The sequence below is a fragment of the Ruditapes philippinarum genome, unplaced genomic scaffold (assembly GCF_026571515.1).
Source record: "Ruditapes philippinarum isolate M1 unplaced genomic scaffold, ASM2657151v2 ctg2111_1_1_1_1, whole genome shotgun sequence".
Taxonomy (NCBI): Eukaryota; Metazoa; Mollusca; class Bivalvia; order Venerida; family Veneridae; genus Ruditapes; species Ruditapes philippinarum.
Genome location: NW_026859386.1, coordinates 150,239 through 169,013, shown reverse-complemented (window position 1 = coordinate 169,013; position 18,775 = coordinate 150,239). Strand labels below are relative to the sequence as shown.

Here is an 18,775-nt window from a genome sequence, read left to right as displayed (position 1 = left end):
TGCGAAATATACAGTATTTCACTCTAGATGACACTAAACAATGGAACATGTATTAAGTTGTCTTTTTCCCGATAAAACGGGACTTTAAACAATTTATCAGATGTCTGTAGTTATTCTGGGGTAAAATAAACAAATATCGCTGACCAGTGACATATTCAGAGTCTGGGTTAGTGTTGCTGCATTTTTTAGCCAAGCGACGTGTTATTACGCAAGCGAAAAAAATGCTCGACTATTATATTGACAGGGGTGCACCCAGTATTGCGATATATAACGATACAGACAATCCATATTACAATACATGTACTGATTATGAACAAAGTAATAGAAACATAAAGGTACTTTTTTTATTCAAAATTTATAAAATCTCAATAAACTACGAAAAAAGAAAAGAAAACAAACATTACATTCGTTAAATGTTTAAAACACGTAATCTCGTATATGTGTGTATTTGTGAAATTATCAATAAATAATAACATAACCGTTTCTTTTTAAAATAACAACAAATTTCGTCTGGCAGAGACAGACGTACGGATTGACACTTTAAAATCTCCGAAAGTTATGTCTTATTTTTTCAACTTGCGTACATATTCCAATGTTAGCACGGACAATTTGATTTAAAGAAATAATTGGGTGTAACGTGTAGTATAGGCTCAAAAGAAAATTATTTAAAGAAAGATCAGCATAAAAAACCTTGGTACTTAAGATAAATTTTAAAATAATTAAAAAATCAAGCCGGTATCGCCTCATCGTCTGTTTCATTAGATGCGGCGATAATATGCAAAAAGTATATTTTTATCAATAAAGTGTACTGTAAGGCTAAAAATGTTTTATTCTATGATTCCGAATGTGGTATCATACAATGTCATACAAATAATGCAGGAAAAGAATTTAGTTGTATTTTCTCTAAAGTAGTTATTTAGTGGATTGATGCCCTGTGTACAAATTTTTTATCATCTTCCATTTTATGATCATGTGACATAGTATATCAGCCAATAAAATGTGTCTGTTTATGTCACATGGTAAGCAACCACCATAGTTTACAAAATGGCTGCCGGCTACAAATGGCAATGTTTATGAAGTAAATTTAATAAGTGCTTAATTTATGGACGGTGTGATGGTAATTTGGAGTTTATTTTCTAGATAAGAAACTTTTGCTTAATCAACTATTGACCTACTCGCCTACACTTGGTTTGTTTAATTTATAATAAAAGACACTTTTGCACTAGGCTATGATCATCATCAAAGAAAAGAACATGTCAAGGGTCATGAGCTGCACAAACATGATTTTACTCTGTTTAAGTTAGTTAGGTACACCAAATCTAAACCACATCTCTGCCTTGACTTTTGTTCATTGACATTTATGTGAAGATCAGCCTTTTAAAAGATACCGATTTTGGCTGTTCTTCAAAGGTGACATATTCAGTAACCAGAGCTCCAGATAATTTTTTTGGCCAAGGGGTTTTTACCCCTCAAAATTTAGAGTGAGGGGTAAAATGCAAATTCTGAAAAACTTAAGGGGTAAAATCTGTCAAAAAAGCATTTTGCATTTTTTTTAAACAAATTAAACTTATTGTTTTGTTTGTTTGTTTATTTTCTTTTTTTAGAAAAACCTTTACAAATTGAATACTGATTTAATGTGAAACAATACAAAGCATGCCATGTAAAGTCAGACTTCCAGAGTATACTGGAACTCAAGTTTAGGATACACAGCAAAATTATCAGGGCTTCCATTTTCAAAATTTGGAAGTCAAAGACTTCAAAATCTCTGATATTGGAAGTCACATTATATAGGTAAATAATGAAAAGTATTGATTTTAGGAAGTCACAGGCCAAAATGAAGGAGTAAATGACTCCCAAACTTCCACTAGTGGAAGGCATGAAATTATTTTATTTTCTAGGAGTCAATATTTTTCTTTTTTTATTTCTGTTGGCATGCACCTTATCATGTTCTCCAGTTTGAACAATTATAGTTGAAATTAAAATTAAAGAAACATAAACAAGATTTTTTTTATCTTTCCTTAAAAAAGGTATTGGTCTGAGAGAAAATTGTCCGTAACTGTAGACTGGGTACGAAAATATTGAGTACAAAACTGCAGGTGAAAAACATGTTATTTTGTTCCAACAACAAAAGTTAAAGAAATTAAAATATATTTTTGTTTATATTGAGGCATAAGCATGTCAAATAGATGCCTAAACAAACTTAAAATTGTGTTTACTCCTACGATGATTATCTGGCACAAATTTCATCAATAATTTCACAGGTTGATCTACGGGAGTTACTTCCCTTCTGTATTTCCTTTAACATGCGTTGTTGACAACAGAATATTTAGTTTTCAATGCAATAAAATGGAAATAAATTGTATTTTTATGCTCAAAACTTTTTCTTTCTACATATCAAATGTTTACACTTCTACTCTTTTACGCATAAATTTTGACATACAAGCGTATTTTCATTTTGTTGTGCGTAACTGTGACGCACGAATTTTGAAAGTGATGCGTATTTTAGATTTTCTATGCGTATTTTACGCTTATACGCACGCTATCTGGAGCTCTGCAGTAACATGCTATCGTGACAAATAATGGAACTTACAGCAGATGAACAACTGTCACCAGAAATATTGTTAGCCTAGGTACAGACTGGGGTTTCAATTCAGACCACTTGTTTACTCAACAGTTTACTGGGCAAATACTTTAATAATATGAAATTAGGCAAAGCCTATGAACGGGGAAGTTGTTAAAAATTCCTTTCATTCTTTCCGTTTTAAAGGTGTCATTCGGTATTACATGCACCGCTTTTGTTACACTCGGAACACTCGACGATTATCATTTATCCGAAAAGTTGAGATTTGTTCCGTTATCGGAATACCCCGCCTTTTATCATTGAGTTACATTGTAAATGGCGGCGCCCGACTAGAACTGACACTGGAAATTTCATTGATAGGTATACTGGTTTGGGAGATAAACTCGGCCGAAAATCAGTGTTTTGGGGGCATATTTCATTTATTTGTTTACGTTTACGTTGTAGTTAAAGAATTAGTGATTAAAAAAAATTTTTGCTTAGCTTAACAGAGTGAAGAAGAAATTAATTTAGTGGTATTCAACCTACACATTAGCATATAAAAGGAGCAATTAACATCAGTCTTTCAATCCATTCCACTTAAAGATTACAATTGTGTAATCAGCCTTTTTTCTGAGTTAGCAAGACAAAGTGAGTCTGAATTAAATCTACAAAATGTATACGTAAACGTCGTCTTCTTTACCGGTACTCGGTCAATATATAAAAGTACCCATGTGCAGGCCTCAACATGAGCATCTGCTGCATGGGCACAACAATGGGATTCCTGTAATGTTTATAGGCATGTTTTGTAAACAAACAGGTAAAAGATTGTGTTATTATGCCCCCTTTTGAAAAAAAGGGGGTATATTGCTTTGCACTTGTCGGTCCGTCGGTCCGTCGGTCCGTAGACCAAATGGTTTCCGAGTGATAACTAAAGAACCCTTAGGCCTAGGAACTTCAAACTTGGTATGGTGATTAGTCATGACAAGTAGATGACCCCTATTGATTTTGGGGTCAAGGGGTCAAAGGTCAAGGTCACATTGACCTTGTAAGCAAAAACGGTTTCCGATCAATAACTAAAGAACCTTAAGGCCTAGGAACTTCAAACTTGGTATGGTGATTTGTCATGATCAGTAGATGACCCCTATTGATTTTGGGGTCAAGGGGTCAAAGGTCAAGGTCACATTGACCTTGTAAGCAAAAACGGTTTCCGATCAATAACTAAAGAACCTTAAGGCCTAGGAACTTCAAACTTGGTATGGTGATTTGTCATGATCAGTAGATGACCCCTATTGATTTTGGGGTCAAGGGGTCAAAGGTCAAGGTCACATTGACCTTGTAAGCAAAAACGGTTTCCGATCAATAAGTAAAGAACCCTAAGGCCTAGGAACTTCAAAACTTGGTATGGTGATTGGTCATGATCAGTAGATGACCCCTAACGATTTTGGGGTCAAGGGGTCAAAGGTCAAGGTCACATTGACCTCTTGGGTAAAAACGGTTTCCGATCAATAACAAAAGAACCCTTAGGCCTAGGAACTTCAAACTTGGTATAGGTGATTGGTTATGACCAGCAGATGACCCCTATTGATTTTGGGGTTAAGTGGTCAAAGGTCAAGGTCACATTGACCTTGTAGGTAAAAACGGTTTCCGATCAATAACGAAAGAACCCTTAGGCCTAGGGACTTCAAACTTGATATGGTGATTGGTCATGATCAGTAGATGACCCCTATTGATTTTGGAGTTAAGGGGTTAAAGGTCAAGGTCACATTGACCTTTGTAGGTAAAAAACTGTTTCCGATCAATAACGAAAGAACCCTTAGGCCTAGGGACTACAAACTTGATATGGTGATTGGTCATGATCAGTAGATGACCCTATTGATTTTGGGGTCAAGGGGTCAAAGGTCAAGGTCACATTGACCTCTTAGGTAAAAACAGTTTCGGATCAATAACTAAAGAACCCTTAGGCCTAGGAACTTCAAACTTGGTATGGTGATTGGTCATGATCAGTAGATGACCCCTATTGATTTTGGGGTCAAGGGGTCAAAGGTCAAGGTCACATTGACCTCTTAGGTAAAAGCAGTTTCCGATCAATAAACTAAAGAACCCTTAGGCCTAGGAACTTCAAACTTGGTATGGTGATTGGTCATGACCAGCAGATGACCCCTACTGATTTTGGGGTAAGGGGTCAAAGGGAAAGGTCACATTGACCTTGTAGGTAAAAATGCTTTCCGATCAATAACTTAAGAACCCTTAGGCCTAGGAACTTCAAACTTGGTATGGTGATTGGTCATGACCAGCAGATGACCTATTGTTTTTAGGGTCAAGGGGTCAAAGGTCATGTAACATTGACCTTGTAGGTTAAAACGGTTTCTGATCAATTAACTAAAAACGCTTAGGCCTAGGAACTTCAAACTTTGTATGATGATTGGTGGTGACCAGCAGATGACCCCTATTGAGTTTTGGGTCAAGGGGTCAAAGGTCAAGGTCACATCGACCTTGTAAGTAAAAAGGTTTCTGATCAATAACTTAAGAACGCTTAGGCCTAGGAACTTCAAACTTGGTATGGTGATTTTTCATGACCAGCAGATTACCCCCTTTCGATTTTGGGATCAAGGGGTCAAAGGTCAAGGTCCCATTGACCTTGTAAGTAAAAACGGTTTCTGATCAATAACTAAAGAACACTTGGGCCTAGGAACTTCAAACTTGGCATAGTGATTGGTCATGATCAGCAGATGACCCCTATTGATTTTGGGGTCAAAGGTCAAGGTCACATTGACCTTGTATGTTAAAACGGTTTCGGATCAATAATAAAAGAACCCTTAGGCCTAGGAACTTCAAACTTGGCATGGTGATTAGTCATGACCAGCAAATGACCCCTATTGATTTTGGGGTCAAGGGGTCAAAGGTCAAGGTCACATTGACCTTGTAAGTAAAAACGGTTTCTGATCAATTAAGTAAAAACGCTTAGGCCTAGGAACTTCAAACTTTGTATGATGATTTGTCTTGACCAGCAGATGACCCCTATTGAGTTTTGGGTCAAGGGGTCAAAGGTCAAGGTCATGGCCAGTAGATACTTGATAACCCTTATTAATTGTTTGATCACTGGGTCAGAAGTCATGCATAATTACCTTATCACATGAATAATTGGCTGCTGATAGGGGGCATACATGTTTTACAAACATATCTTGTTTTTTTAATATCTTACCAAACTTGACAAAATTTCCAGATATTGTCGAATTCCAGCGATAGTATGAGATGGTGAGCTTAATTAGATTAAAAATTCCGATAACTCGATTTAATTATAAAAAGCCGAGTTTATCAACCAGCCGAAGTTATCTCCCCAACCAGTAGAATTCTATATATTTTTTAATTGTTTTTTAATTGATTTTCTTTTAAATATACACATGTAGTCTATAGCCGGGCAAGCCAAAGCCCGGACCCGCTTCGCGGGCCCGTTCTTTGACTTCCCCGTATAACATATTGCGAAAAGGGTTGTTCCTATAATCGCTACACTTCTTTTACTATTTTGAAAGGCAATCTTTTACTAGAAAAGTTGTGACCTAATCACTGTTCATGATCAAAATTAATGCTCTTGATGAATGTTAGTTATAAAGTCGTCTGTTAAGGACCTGGTAGAGGCAATGGTTTATTTTTCTGCCTCTAAATGATTGCTAAGTCATTTCTTCATGCCTGCAAATGACACTGGAAGTATTGATATTAGTATTCTGGTTTGTAAAAATTCTTACTCCTTTGCATCTATTTTATCCTAATAGCGCATTAGTTTGATGTAAAGACCATCTACAAGTCACTATAAGAACAAAAACAAAATAGACTTAAGTTTAGTAACATCAAGAAGATAACTATACATGTTTATCTTTATTTCATTACATGGGATGCATAATTACTTAAAGCAAACACAGATTCTTTCTTAAGAATGTTAATATGTCCGCTTTTTTACATTCACAGGTATATATACAGTACTAACATTAACTAACAAAGATGGAGGCTAGATGTGGAGGTCTGCTGTTTACGTCCAAGTTTGATTCAGGCAATCTTGCACGAGTTGAGAAGGTTACAAAAGATGATGATGACGATGACTCTGGAGGTATGATAAATCAGACACTACTCATGATAGAAAAAACTCATAACTTAACATGTCTATCAACAGTGTTTTTTTTTTACACAGTTTTAGGGTAGAAATATGGCCCTATTTACAAAGCCAAAAAGTGTCCTTTTTTCACCAACTGCTTTATTAAAATTCACAATTTTCATTTTCTAGTCTTTGGAAAAGTTGTCAAGACCTTAAAAACATGAAAAGCAGACATTAAACTATAAGACTTTATTTTATAGGGTGTTACCAGTGAATTTTCCAAAGCATGATGACAGTTTGTTTATGTTATAGCTAAATTTTAGCTGTATAAAATAGTACTATTTTCATAGATAATGGCATTACGACACTTACTATCACAATTCTAAGGACCCTGTAACCATTTACAAAACACTGGGAAAAATCACTGATCAGTTTTGAAACATAACTTTAAAGTTATCAATAGAGACCTATTAATGATTTCTTCTGACAGACATAGCAACTTTCATTATTTTCCAAAGGATAAAAAGATCAAAAACCAACACTACTTATCAAAATATGTTTCGTTTAATAAGTTTCATCAGTAACAAAGGAATGATGTAAACACACCAAACAAACATCTATGCCTGTGCCGCATATGGCATGTTAAAGGAACGTTATTAAATAAAATAAATCTTCTATTACTGTATTATACAAGAAATATGTGCATTTGTATTTATAGATGTATTTTTTTTTAAATAATACATATAATTTCCGAAAAGATTTTATTCTTATCTGTTAAGCTTGCAAAAATGTTTCTATGTGGCAATATTTTGATAAAAATATGTGTCATAATTTCTGCAACAAGCTACAATGGAAAAAATATGTACCATTGGAATCACAAAATATTTCCCTCGAACATGGTGCATGTCTTTTATTCAAATATCGAAAGATGTAATGAAAAAATGTTAAACCTTTTAGCAGTGACCAAACTTAACCATAAACAAATACTGCATGTTCAATAGAATCTTGGGGATAAATATAAATGTAAAATAACTGTTGTTAAAGGGACTCCATTGAGGTTTTTTGAAATGATCGGACTGAAAATATTTTTTCCAGATAAATGGACCATTTGAAGTAGGTTTAGACCACTAATCTTTGTGCAAAATTTCAGATCATTCGCGCACATTGTTTTTCTGGAATAATTATTCAAATTGTAAAAAATATAACACAAAATGAAAGACGTTTAAACGCTTTTCACTCAAAACGGCCTAAGAAAAGCATAAAAATACAATTTTCAATTTATTTCAAAGTATATTTCTTAACTATCTTTGCATATATTTCTGTTTAAAGTGCCCCAGCTCATGTATGTAATAAATTCAAATGTTATGTTTTTAAGCTTTAAAACCTCAGTGGGGTCCCTTTAACTGTAGTTGAACAAAGTAAATAACTAATAGTGTTGATGTTGTTTTCTAGGTGGTAAATACTTCAGTGAGATAAAAGCAGACTATGAGTTTAATGTGTGGACAAAACCAGATTGTGCTGGTACTGAATTTGAAAACGGCAACAGGTAACATATATACTAAATGTAACAAAATATAATCCTTCCAGTGATTTTTCTTGCTTAATTGGGAAGAGGCCTTAGCCTCTTGAATTTGGGAAAAATTATCGCTAAAATTGCTTATTTGGGAAGAAAAAAAGCAGGTTTAAGTTCAGATTTTTGGGAAAACTGCATGATTTTAAAGAAAATTTCAATTGGGAATAGGCCCTTTTTCGGAGTCTGTTATATAAGAAGGAAAATCACTGCCTTCATGGCTTTATTGTCAACATGTGCAATAATATATCCTAACAAAGTAAATAAATAATAAACAGCACTTATATACATATATACTTGTGTACATATATACAAATTTATGATTTTTTATAGCTTAACCTTAGATAAAAATGATATTAATAGTTTAGATATGATTTACTTCGGTTTCATCATACAATAATTGATAACATTCTTTTATACAAGCATCAAATGTGTGTTGAATATTCAATGATTACAGAATGGAACAGGGTAGAATTTTAATCTTCTAGTCTTAAAACAAATATACATTATCTTAACATGAAACTAATTTATATGGACAATAAAAATCACATAAATATATGTATAGCAACTGTTTTTAATACAAGCATATTTAAAGCTTACAAGTAAAGGGCACAAACATTCTAAGTGGATAAAGTTGAAAATTGAATTTCTTGACATCAAAGCTTTTGCATACATTTATCAAAATATTTCTATTACTCACACAAAGTGATGCAATTATATATACATTTAATGATTATTAAAACTGAATTAAATAAATCTTTATTTATTTTTACATTTTTAGACAATAATTATATTATTTGCATTTATTTTGTGTTATATGTTATGTTTGTTCAGTCTCCACAAAGTTTTTATAGTGTATATACATGTATTATCAAAGACTACACTCACTATGTCTACGTATTGTACAATTTATATATACAAATTGTGTATGTATATTTTTGCATGAGCCTCTGGCCTTTGAGAGAATAAAATTTATGTCATTGTCAGTGTATGTGAAAAAAAAAGTTATTTTTAGTTACTAATTGATAATGATATAATCAAATTATGAGACTAAACATTTTGTACTTCAGGTCCTGGTTTTATTTTGGTGTACGAGGTTGGAATCCAGGTCGTCTGATCAAATTAAATATTGTAAATATGAACCGTCAGGGAAAGCTGTATAGCCAGGGACACTCACCTATAGTTAAAACTGTGCCAGGGCGACAGAAATGGGAAAGAATAAGAGATAGACCTTCATATGAGGTATACATGTTTTTAGATATATATAACATTATTTTGTTTTATTCATTTAAACTATGTATCATACGATGAAATCAACCCTCTGGTAACACTTTGTTCTGCCCTGTATAAATCTGTATAAATGATTTTCAAAATTTTAGGAAGTATGTGTTCGTGCTTTTTGTAGGTAAATAATTGTGATAAATGTTACATTGTAATCATGAAAAACGCAGTTTCATATTAAAACATCACTTTATTACAATATATTTACAGACTGTGGATGGACAGTTTATCCTGTCATTTACATATCGTTTCCCAGAATTCCGAGGTGCTACAACTTATTTTGCATTTTGTTATCCCTGGTCTTATACAGAAAGTCAAGATTGCCTGCAGGAACTTGATAAAAAGTTCCATCATTGTAAAAATGTAACAAGTGAAAGGTAATATAGTTAATGTAAAGTTTACTAAACTTGTTGTTGGTAATACAGTTGTACAGAATACCAAACTGTGCAAACACATTCTTGGTAATATAGCTATAAAACAGAATAGAGCAACACTTTATTAATACTATTACATGTAGCAACACAAGAGTACACAAAGTCTAGTATATCAATATGTATTGACAAGTACAATGATTGTTCTCACTTGATTGTGAAGAAGCCTAAGCCCAGTGAAAGATGTTATTCTGTATGATTTAGATATTACAACTGTTTACAACTTTTTTGTTCAAAGGAAAGTTATTCAGTTCTTTTATTTTAAACTAATAGAGAGATAATCAATATTTTCTTCAATGAAAACTGTATTTATATGCAATTAGTTTTATTGATGATTTATATAACTATCAGTTTCTGTATTCATCTGTTTGTATTTTAAATGAAAATATTTTACAATCAATAATCTCATTATGGTTGATATGAAAAGAAATTATTTATTCCAATTGAAATATTACCTTTACTTTTATCACTATCCCATTGATTTTAATTGATCTTGTGAAATACTTAAACTTAGTTTTATGTTTAAATATAAATCAATTTTCAAGAATGAAAATGACAATTGTCATGATCAAGTTGTAGGTCTATTCTTTACAGCTAATGTAAGGAATAGGTAAAAAGTTTTTGTGACAGAAATTGTATATAACATTAACTTATGTAAATCTTGTCTATTAAGGAAAACTATAGCAAAAATTGAATACTTACCTCAATAATGTATATAAAGTAGTAATTGTTTCAAGTTTTGACCTGTTGTGTATATTTATTTCAGTGCTGCAGATAGTATCTACTATCATAGAGAATTATTGTGTTATTCGCTAGATAAGCTACGCATTGACCTCATCACAATATCCTCGTGTCACGGTATTATCAATGAGAACGAGCCTCATTTTGACTCAAACTTGTTCCCAGAGAGAAATACAGAACAAAGATGTAAAAAATTCAAAGGCAAAAGGGTAACATCATGCTATACATTTACCTTAGTGTCTGACTCTCAACCCAGGGATCATGGGTTTGAGCCCTATTTGGGTCATGACCATGTTTCTTCATATGACACCAGTACTGGTTGGTTTCAGGAAGTGGACTCGAAAGTGATCAATATAAGTTGCAAGAACTTGTTTCCCAATCAAGCTAAGATAAATATGTTTCAACTAACCTTAGTAAACTATCAAAGAAAGTTGTTTATTTATAGCTGGATAATATGAGTTGCTATCACTAAAGCTATTCACTTGAAACTCCACACTTGTCTTTGGGAAAATTATATGAATTAACTTTGTAAGATCTATGTTTCTTGCATGATTTTTGCTTAATTATTCCCTAATGCGCAATACATTCATGTCCTGTATACTAAGATTTTATTGTTATGTTTGTACATTTGATATTTGAATATGTCTTTTGATGATTTCTTTTTGTTGAAACATTTGGGTTGACTATCCATTTTAAAGTATATGCTTACTGAGGGTAGATTAATCTGGTGATAAGTGTCCTTTTTACAAATATTATCTTTTGTTTAAAAAGAAACATATTTTGGTAATAATTCTGCTGTATTATATTTTCAGGTATATTTATTAAGTAGCCGTGTACATCCAGGTGAGACCCCAGCAAGTGCTGTATTTAATGGATTTATAGACTTCATTTTACGTGAAAATGATCCACGTGCCAAATCACTACGTAAACATTTTGTATTTAAGTTGATTCCTATGTTGAATCCGGATGGTGTATCGCGGGGGCATTATCGTACCGATCAACGAGGTGTCAATCTTAACAGACTTTATCTAGATCCAAGCTTCGACTTTCACCCGTCCATCTATGCATCAAAAAGTTGTTTAGTGTTTTACCATGTTATGAATCGAGTTGTTCATGAGGAAGATGATAATGTTGATATTGATATAAATTTTCCTGGAGGATTTGTATTGTCTAGTCACAACAGCCACAATCTCTATGTTCATAGAAAAGAGAAAAATAAAAACATGAATGCTAACCCTCTTACAGAGAGGAGCACTATAAGTGCACATAGCTCGCAGAGTTTAACAAGTAGTGAATCAACTTTAAAAAGTTATCATGGTACACCAAGACAACAGCTGAATGCAGCTGGAAATTATGACTCTAAAATGTACAACAAAACTCCTAGAGGTACACCCAGACATCCGGAACCAAAACCTGCCCATGACTATGAGAGTAGTCATATATCAAATGGAGATTTAGAAATTTACACCATAGAACAAACCAGTCATAATACAGTATTTATGTCACATACTCCAAAACCAAGTCAAATCTCAGGTACACCACGACACAGCATTACTAAATCAGAATCTCCTACAAAGTTTACTTCTCCCAAGGTGGAGAGATTAAATCTTGGAGATTTAGTAGAATCAGACAGTGATAATGCCCTACGTAAAGAGAAATCAAACATTGCTGATTCTATACGGCTATCATCTTCAACATCAAGTTTTGCTAGTAGTTATCAAGGTGAGAAAGAGAGAGTTGATAGTGATCTAAGGTTAAGATTGTCTCAGATGACGATGTCTGATGATTTCCGTGGTCGTCTCTCTAAAGGAATCAGTATTATGAGTCAGCATGTGATTGACTCCGATGATGACGAAGATATTAACACAGAAAATCTCGGGAATGAAGGATCTGAAGACGAGAACGATAATACTCCATCTGTGATATCAAACAATAATGCCCCACATTTACATCATGCCAAGTTAAGGGATATCCCTCCATGTGACAGTGGTATAGCATTCTATGTGGATTTACACGGACATGCTTCTAAAAGAGGATGCTTTATTTATGGAAATTTTCTTGAAAATGAGGACACTCAAGTAAGTTGATTTATTAGATAAGGTTTAAGGAATCATTTATTAGATAATGAATTTAGAGCATACCAATACCATGCCTTATTCTCATGTTATTTGTACATGTATATCATTGACATTTGATCATTTCTAAGATCCCTGTAATATTTCCAGAAACTGACTCTCTTAGAACGCATTTTAAATACAGTTAATATAATATAATTGATGGTAAATTCACTGAAAATACTGCACATCCTGGTTTTATTTGAAAATCTTTTTCAAATGTAATTTTAGTGTCTAGCAAAACCAATTTCATTGCATCAAAAATGTTTAATAAAGGATTTATATCAAGGATTAAATAAAGATGCTGAACTCCTAAACAGGTGGTTTATGATATTTAATGTGAGAAAACTTAATATTTTAGAAAATAATTTAAAAGGATAGGTTTTAATAAATGGTCAAATGAATTCTACATATTAGTTTGTCAAGTAAATCTTGTGTTTTTTTTGTTAAATTAAAAAAAATTAATTTGAAAAAACTAAATAATGTATTATTTTTATATATTTGGTAGAATCTTATTTTGTTTTATTACAAGTCTTTTTTATGATGCTTTATCGCATGACCGCCACAACTTTCCTTTGAAGATCTGCGTTCTCTAAATTTTGGAATTTGAAAACTTTGGGGGTGCTCTAAATGAGGTATCAGTACGCTTTGGGGTGCTCTAAATGAGGTATCAGTACGCTTTGGGGTGCTCTAAATGAGGTAAAGCGATTACGCTTTGGGGTGCTCTAAATGAGGTATCAGTACACTTTCTCGTGCATGCCCAGTTTATTATTTTATTTCAAATCATAAAGTGAGTATACCCGAAAAAGAGCATAACAAAACATTACACAGTTGACAGAACTCTTTTTTTTTAAATATTTACGTATTGTCTCGATCTTTTTTTTCAAAACTTGAAAATGCAGTTATTATAAAGATGTTGACTCAAGTGGAAAGTAATTGCCATTTTCTGCATCCTGACCTCGAGGACAAACTAGTCTGAAACAATGATCAAATTATTCATTTTTCAGTAAAGCACTACACGTATTCTAGCGTAATTATTAATAAATGGAAGTAGTGTTAAGAAAAAAATCACTACAATGTCGTTAGTTTTAAAAAAAAACGCGTACAAGATATACTTCTAAAATATACACCGGGGCTCTTATTGACAATATTTCCTAGATTATATTTTGAAAATGAGCTGGAAAGATGATTAATATTTGGCATTCAGAAAAATGTATCAACTTACCTCGTCCAATGGTTATTTCATTCCAGTTCCTTCAACGGCCTCTAATGGGTATATTTCTGCGGGCATTTATTAAAATATTTATATGTTTAAATAAAGCAAATATTACGAGAGAGCGTAAATCTCCAGAAAATAGTCGTGATGGTCATGCGATAAAACAGTTACAGAATAAATACTCGGACTTCACCGGCTGGTATCAGCGCATGGGGCGACAAAAGGGTCAATCATGGAAATTAACCTCGACGTTCCGTCTCGATTAATTTCCTGTGATTGACCCTTGTTGTCGCCCCATGCGCTGATACCAGCCGGTAAAGTCCTCGTATATATTCTATAACTATTACTTGCATAATAATTCTATTTGACTTTATATATATATATATATTTATATATATATAGTTTTCCTTTATAGTGGTAATTTCAGACAATTTTTGCTGTACATAAAGTAGTGAAAATACTCATGTCGTTAATAATTATGTATAGTATTTTATTTTGTAAAAATTCTGAAGTTATTGTTAAAAGGTCTCCTGCTTTTGACAGACCTAGGCAGGTAAAATAAACAAGAACAAAAAATAATATCATGAAAATAATTATTTTTTGGTGGGGAGGCGTGATATTCTTTTTTCATTAAAAAATAAGGGGAAAAATAGTTGTTGTTTCTTATGGAGGAATGATGCTGAATTTACACACCAAAACATGAAGTGAGGATCCAACTTGTATCTGGATATTTTATTCTATTCAGTCTAATATCATGTTATTTTATTCTGTTCAGCCTAGTATCCTGTTATTTTATTCTACTTCATCAAGTTATTTTATTTTCTATAAATTTTAGGTTGAGAACATGTTGTTTCCAAAGTTGATATCAATGAATACAGCCCACTTTGACTTTACTGGATGTAACTTTACAGAGAGGAACATGTACACGAAGGATAAGAGGGATGGTATGTCAAAGGAAGGTAGTGGGAGAGTAGCAATATACAAGGCATTAGGCATTATACACAGGTAAACTGGAACTTAACTGGTTTATATAGCTTGTAATTTATAAGTAAAATCATTTGTTTATATACAGAATATATTGATTTACTTACTTCTTTAAGCACACAGGGATCAGTTTTCTATACACACATTATCAAACTGATATAAAGTGAATTCTTTGTATAAAGTTCACTAGAAAGTTTGATGTTCTTAGAAGTTAAGACAGTACATGTAAATGTTATCATTAATTAATATCCAAAATTTCATTTTTTGTCTTATTGAGACAGTAAATTATTACACATTTTTAACAAAACAGAAATAACTCAAATGTATTGAAAGGAGAATGTTCAATATGAATGTATATTGTTATTGATATAAATTAATGCAAAAATCTTTCAGTTACACACTAGAATGTAATTACAATACTGGACGTATGGTAAACCCTGTACCCCAGGCGTACGGGGATGATGGGCGGGCTACACCTCCACCACTGGCTGGTTTCCCACCAAAATACACACAGGCACACTTTGAAGAGGTATTAATTTATCTGTAATGGTCTTGGACAATGGAATTTAAAACACGCAATCAATTATGATATAAATAAATGGTTATTTGACCAGTGATTTTGTAAATTTGATTAGTAATTTTTAGTCTGACTATTTAAGTAAAGTAGAGCTATTGTACTAAAGCTGGTATTGCCGTCAAGTCACACTTTGGTGAACTTTTTGCATGCATGTTGGTATCTCCAAAACTAGTAAAGGGAATAGATGAAAACTTTACACTTGTTCTTTGTGATTACAAAATACATAGGTCTGAAAACATTGAGTGACCTTTTTAAAGTGTTATGTCGTTTTCTTACTGTCAGTAGCACCGAGAATAGTCAAGGGGACTTTCTTATGGACAGGTTTTGTTATAAGAGTATCTTGATCTGTCACTTGTTTTTGACTTAAGTTCACCTATGACAGCATACTATGCTGAAGGGCCTACAGTGATCCATTCCAGTTTTATTTGTGATAGCCTTATACTAGTAATAGATTATGATATTCTTTCATTGACCCTTGCATTATATGCCACTTCTAATTAAAACTTAATTTTTTAAACATAATATTATGTAATGGCATTACACCTACATCAGCATAATACTCATATACAATATAGATGTTTTTGTTGTGTGGTTTTTGTGTATGTGAAACATAGCAAATTTAACAAATTTATTTTGTATATGTCATATTACAGGTTGGTCGGGCTCTAGCTATTGCTGCTATAGACATGTTTGATGTTAATCCATGGTCACGACTGACCTTATCTGAACACAACTGTCTATCTGGTGTACGTGATTCTGTGAGAAGATTCCTTCGAAGTATACGTGGAGGTCCCAGAATTCCTAGAAACCCGTCTAAACCTCTCTCCAGGAGTAATAGGTATATATATATGATATTGTTTGTTGATGTAGTATGATTTAATCATCACAAGGAAATTATACAGATCTTTCTTAAGCCATAAATTATTAGTTTGGCTACATTTCAAATGTAATGCAATTATCAACTCTTTATTCATTTCTTATGCTTACAAACAGTTTGATAGCTATTAACAAATAATACTCAAGGATGTTAACTTCAGACCTTTCCTTTCATTTGCTAGAAAGAAGTGAACATTGTGTGAAATTTTATGATCTATTTATGTTAGGATTTCTAGTTTTCATTTCAAGCCATTAACAACATATTTACAACTTTAATTTATAGAGTGTGATGTATAAAAGTATATATAGGTGTTGATTCTAGTCTGAAGTATTTCATTTAGTAGATGTATAACATAATGACACTGGCATAGGTATTGCTTTTAAACTTAAGGTGATTTTTTCACAGTAATCTAGAAAACAGAGTCAGGGAATGATTCATAAGTTATTGGTCTAGACCTACATCAAATGGAACATAAATCTCAACAAGTTATTTCCAGTCCTGTTGTGTCGAAAAACTACAGTGAGTCATTTAATAAAGCAACATTATTTTCTTTCAGTATAAATAGTACAAGCAATCAGGGTGCTACACGAGGGTTCAGATTTGGTAATAGTAATGACAATTCTGGACCGAGTAGACAAACAATGTCCCGTCACAACTCAACAGAATCAACAACCTCCATGACAAGTGTTGCATCACGCTACTCACGACGGGAATCTGTCAACCAGAACAGGCGGGAATTAGGACCTGTTAGAGAAAGTATGCTTCATATTTCAATGTTGCTTTTTGTATTTTAAAATCTTTTTTTTTTAAACATGCCTAGATTTGATCTTGATATAAAGGAAGGATGTGAAATGTTAATGCTTTAAGATGAAATGAATTGATAACTATTATCCAGGGACCAGTTATTGATGCTGAATTAAAATCAAAAGGCTGCATGCCCATTAGTACTTTGAAATTGAGATTTTGATGATAGATGTTTATTCAAGGTCAGCATAATGATTGATCATGGTTACAATCTTGTTCTGTTTCCCTAAATTTCTAAAATTATAGCATCTATTAAATACATGGGAAGACATAACGTTAAAGATTAATGATTTTATTATGAATGTAATATGTCATTCTAGTAAGCCTTGAAAGTTAAGCTAAAAAAATGTGATAATTATGAAGCACAAAGGTTTCTTCATTTCTCATTAAATACTATTCAATTATAAATCTGACATGTAAAAAGAATCGACATTTTCCCCGCTAGTTTTTTGTTTTCTCATTAATCAGCTTGGTGAAATTGAAATAACATGTTCACAACACTGTCAGGCTATGATTTGTTGATAATGATGATTAAAACAGAATCTGCAGACAGCAGTTAACTCTTTCATACATCACAGAAATCTTGCTGTGTTGAAGTTTTTATTGACATTTACACTTTACATCAACATGTTCAAAGTATATCATCAGAAATCAATTTAAAGTGTTCCTAATTAAGTTCTGTGATAAAGTATTACTGGTTTCCTGTCAATTCATAAAAGCAAATTAAATTAGATAATGATTAAAATCTGCAGGGAAAGTATCAATTAAATACTGCACACGAGTATTGTTCCACCATACAATATTGTAAATTATTACTGTATTGTCCTCTAGAAACTGATATAGTGCATGCTTGATGAAAAATAAGAAGTTTTTTCACAAGGACAATTTTAAATCTATTTTCTATGTAACTGTACTCAAGACTAGACATCATTCTTATTGAAATATTAACATTTTTTTCAATTAAACAAGAGTTTCTGGTTGTTTCCCTTGCTCATATTTTGTAATCATGAACTTTGAAATACAATGTCTGCCATTTAAAGGAAGAAGCAAATACATCTTACAATTATTCGCAGAATAATCAAGCTAAAGGAGTCACCCATTTGTCTGCGTCGTCGTCGGCGTCCCTTTGTTTAAGTTTTTGCATGTAAGAAAGTATCTCCATAACTACAGAAGGGAATGGATTGAAACCACACACAATTGTTCTCTGTGATTATCTTACATGATTGGCACACGTCCTGTAACTCTGATTTGTTTTTTTGCATAATTATGCCCCTTTTTCAACTAAGAAATTTTTGGTAAAGTTTTTGTTTGTAAGCTGGTATCTCTATAACTACTGAAGGGTTTGTGCCTTTTTGGGGGACAATTTTATGCATTCACAATAATAAAGCAGTGATTTGCTCAATAAAACATCTTAATAACAAACCTTTGTACCTTTTCTAACAATTTTATGTATTCATATAGGTAAGCATTATTGTACTCAATGAAACACACTTGTGACAACTTTTTGAATAGGCGGACATCGCTGTCCTCTGA

At 32.7% G+C, this 18,775-nt stretch overlaps 1 protein-coding gene across 8 annotated transcripts in view; it reads left to right on the top strand.

Annotated features, from left to right (window-relative positions):
* Positions 1-995: 995 nt before the first annotated feature.
* Positions 996-18,775, top strand: part of LOC132756321 (cytosolic carboxypeptidase-like protein 5) — a 40,794-nt gene continuing 23,014 nt past the window's right edge. For all 8 annotated transcript variants that reach the window (XR_009629317.1, XR_009629316.1, XM_060747360.1 and 5 more), the window contains exons 1-11: positions 996-1,117; positions 6,524-6,662; positions 8,100-8,193; positions 9,288-9,459; positions 9,709-9,875; positions 10,696-10,879; positions 11,483-12,748; positions 14,836-15,005; positions 15,378-15,513; positions 16,215-16,399; positions 16,995-17,194. Coding sequence is in view for 6 of the 8 variants with exons in the window: in XM_060747360.1 (XP_060603343.1) it covers positions 6,557-6,662; positions 8,100-8,193; positions 9,288-9,459; positions 9,709-9,875; positions 10,696-10,879; positions 11,483-12,748; positions 14,836-15,005; positions 15,378-15,513; positions 16,215-16,399; positions 16,995-17,194 (2,680 nt within the window). In the remaining 2 variants the exon portion in view is untranslated. The remainder of the gene's footprint in view (positions 1,118-6,523; positions 6,663-8,099; positions 8,194-9,287; positions 9,460-9,708; positions 9,876-10,695; positions 10,880-11,482; positions 12,749-14,835; positions 15,006-15,377; positions 15,514-16,214; positions 16,400-16,994; positions 17,195-18,775) is intronic.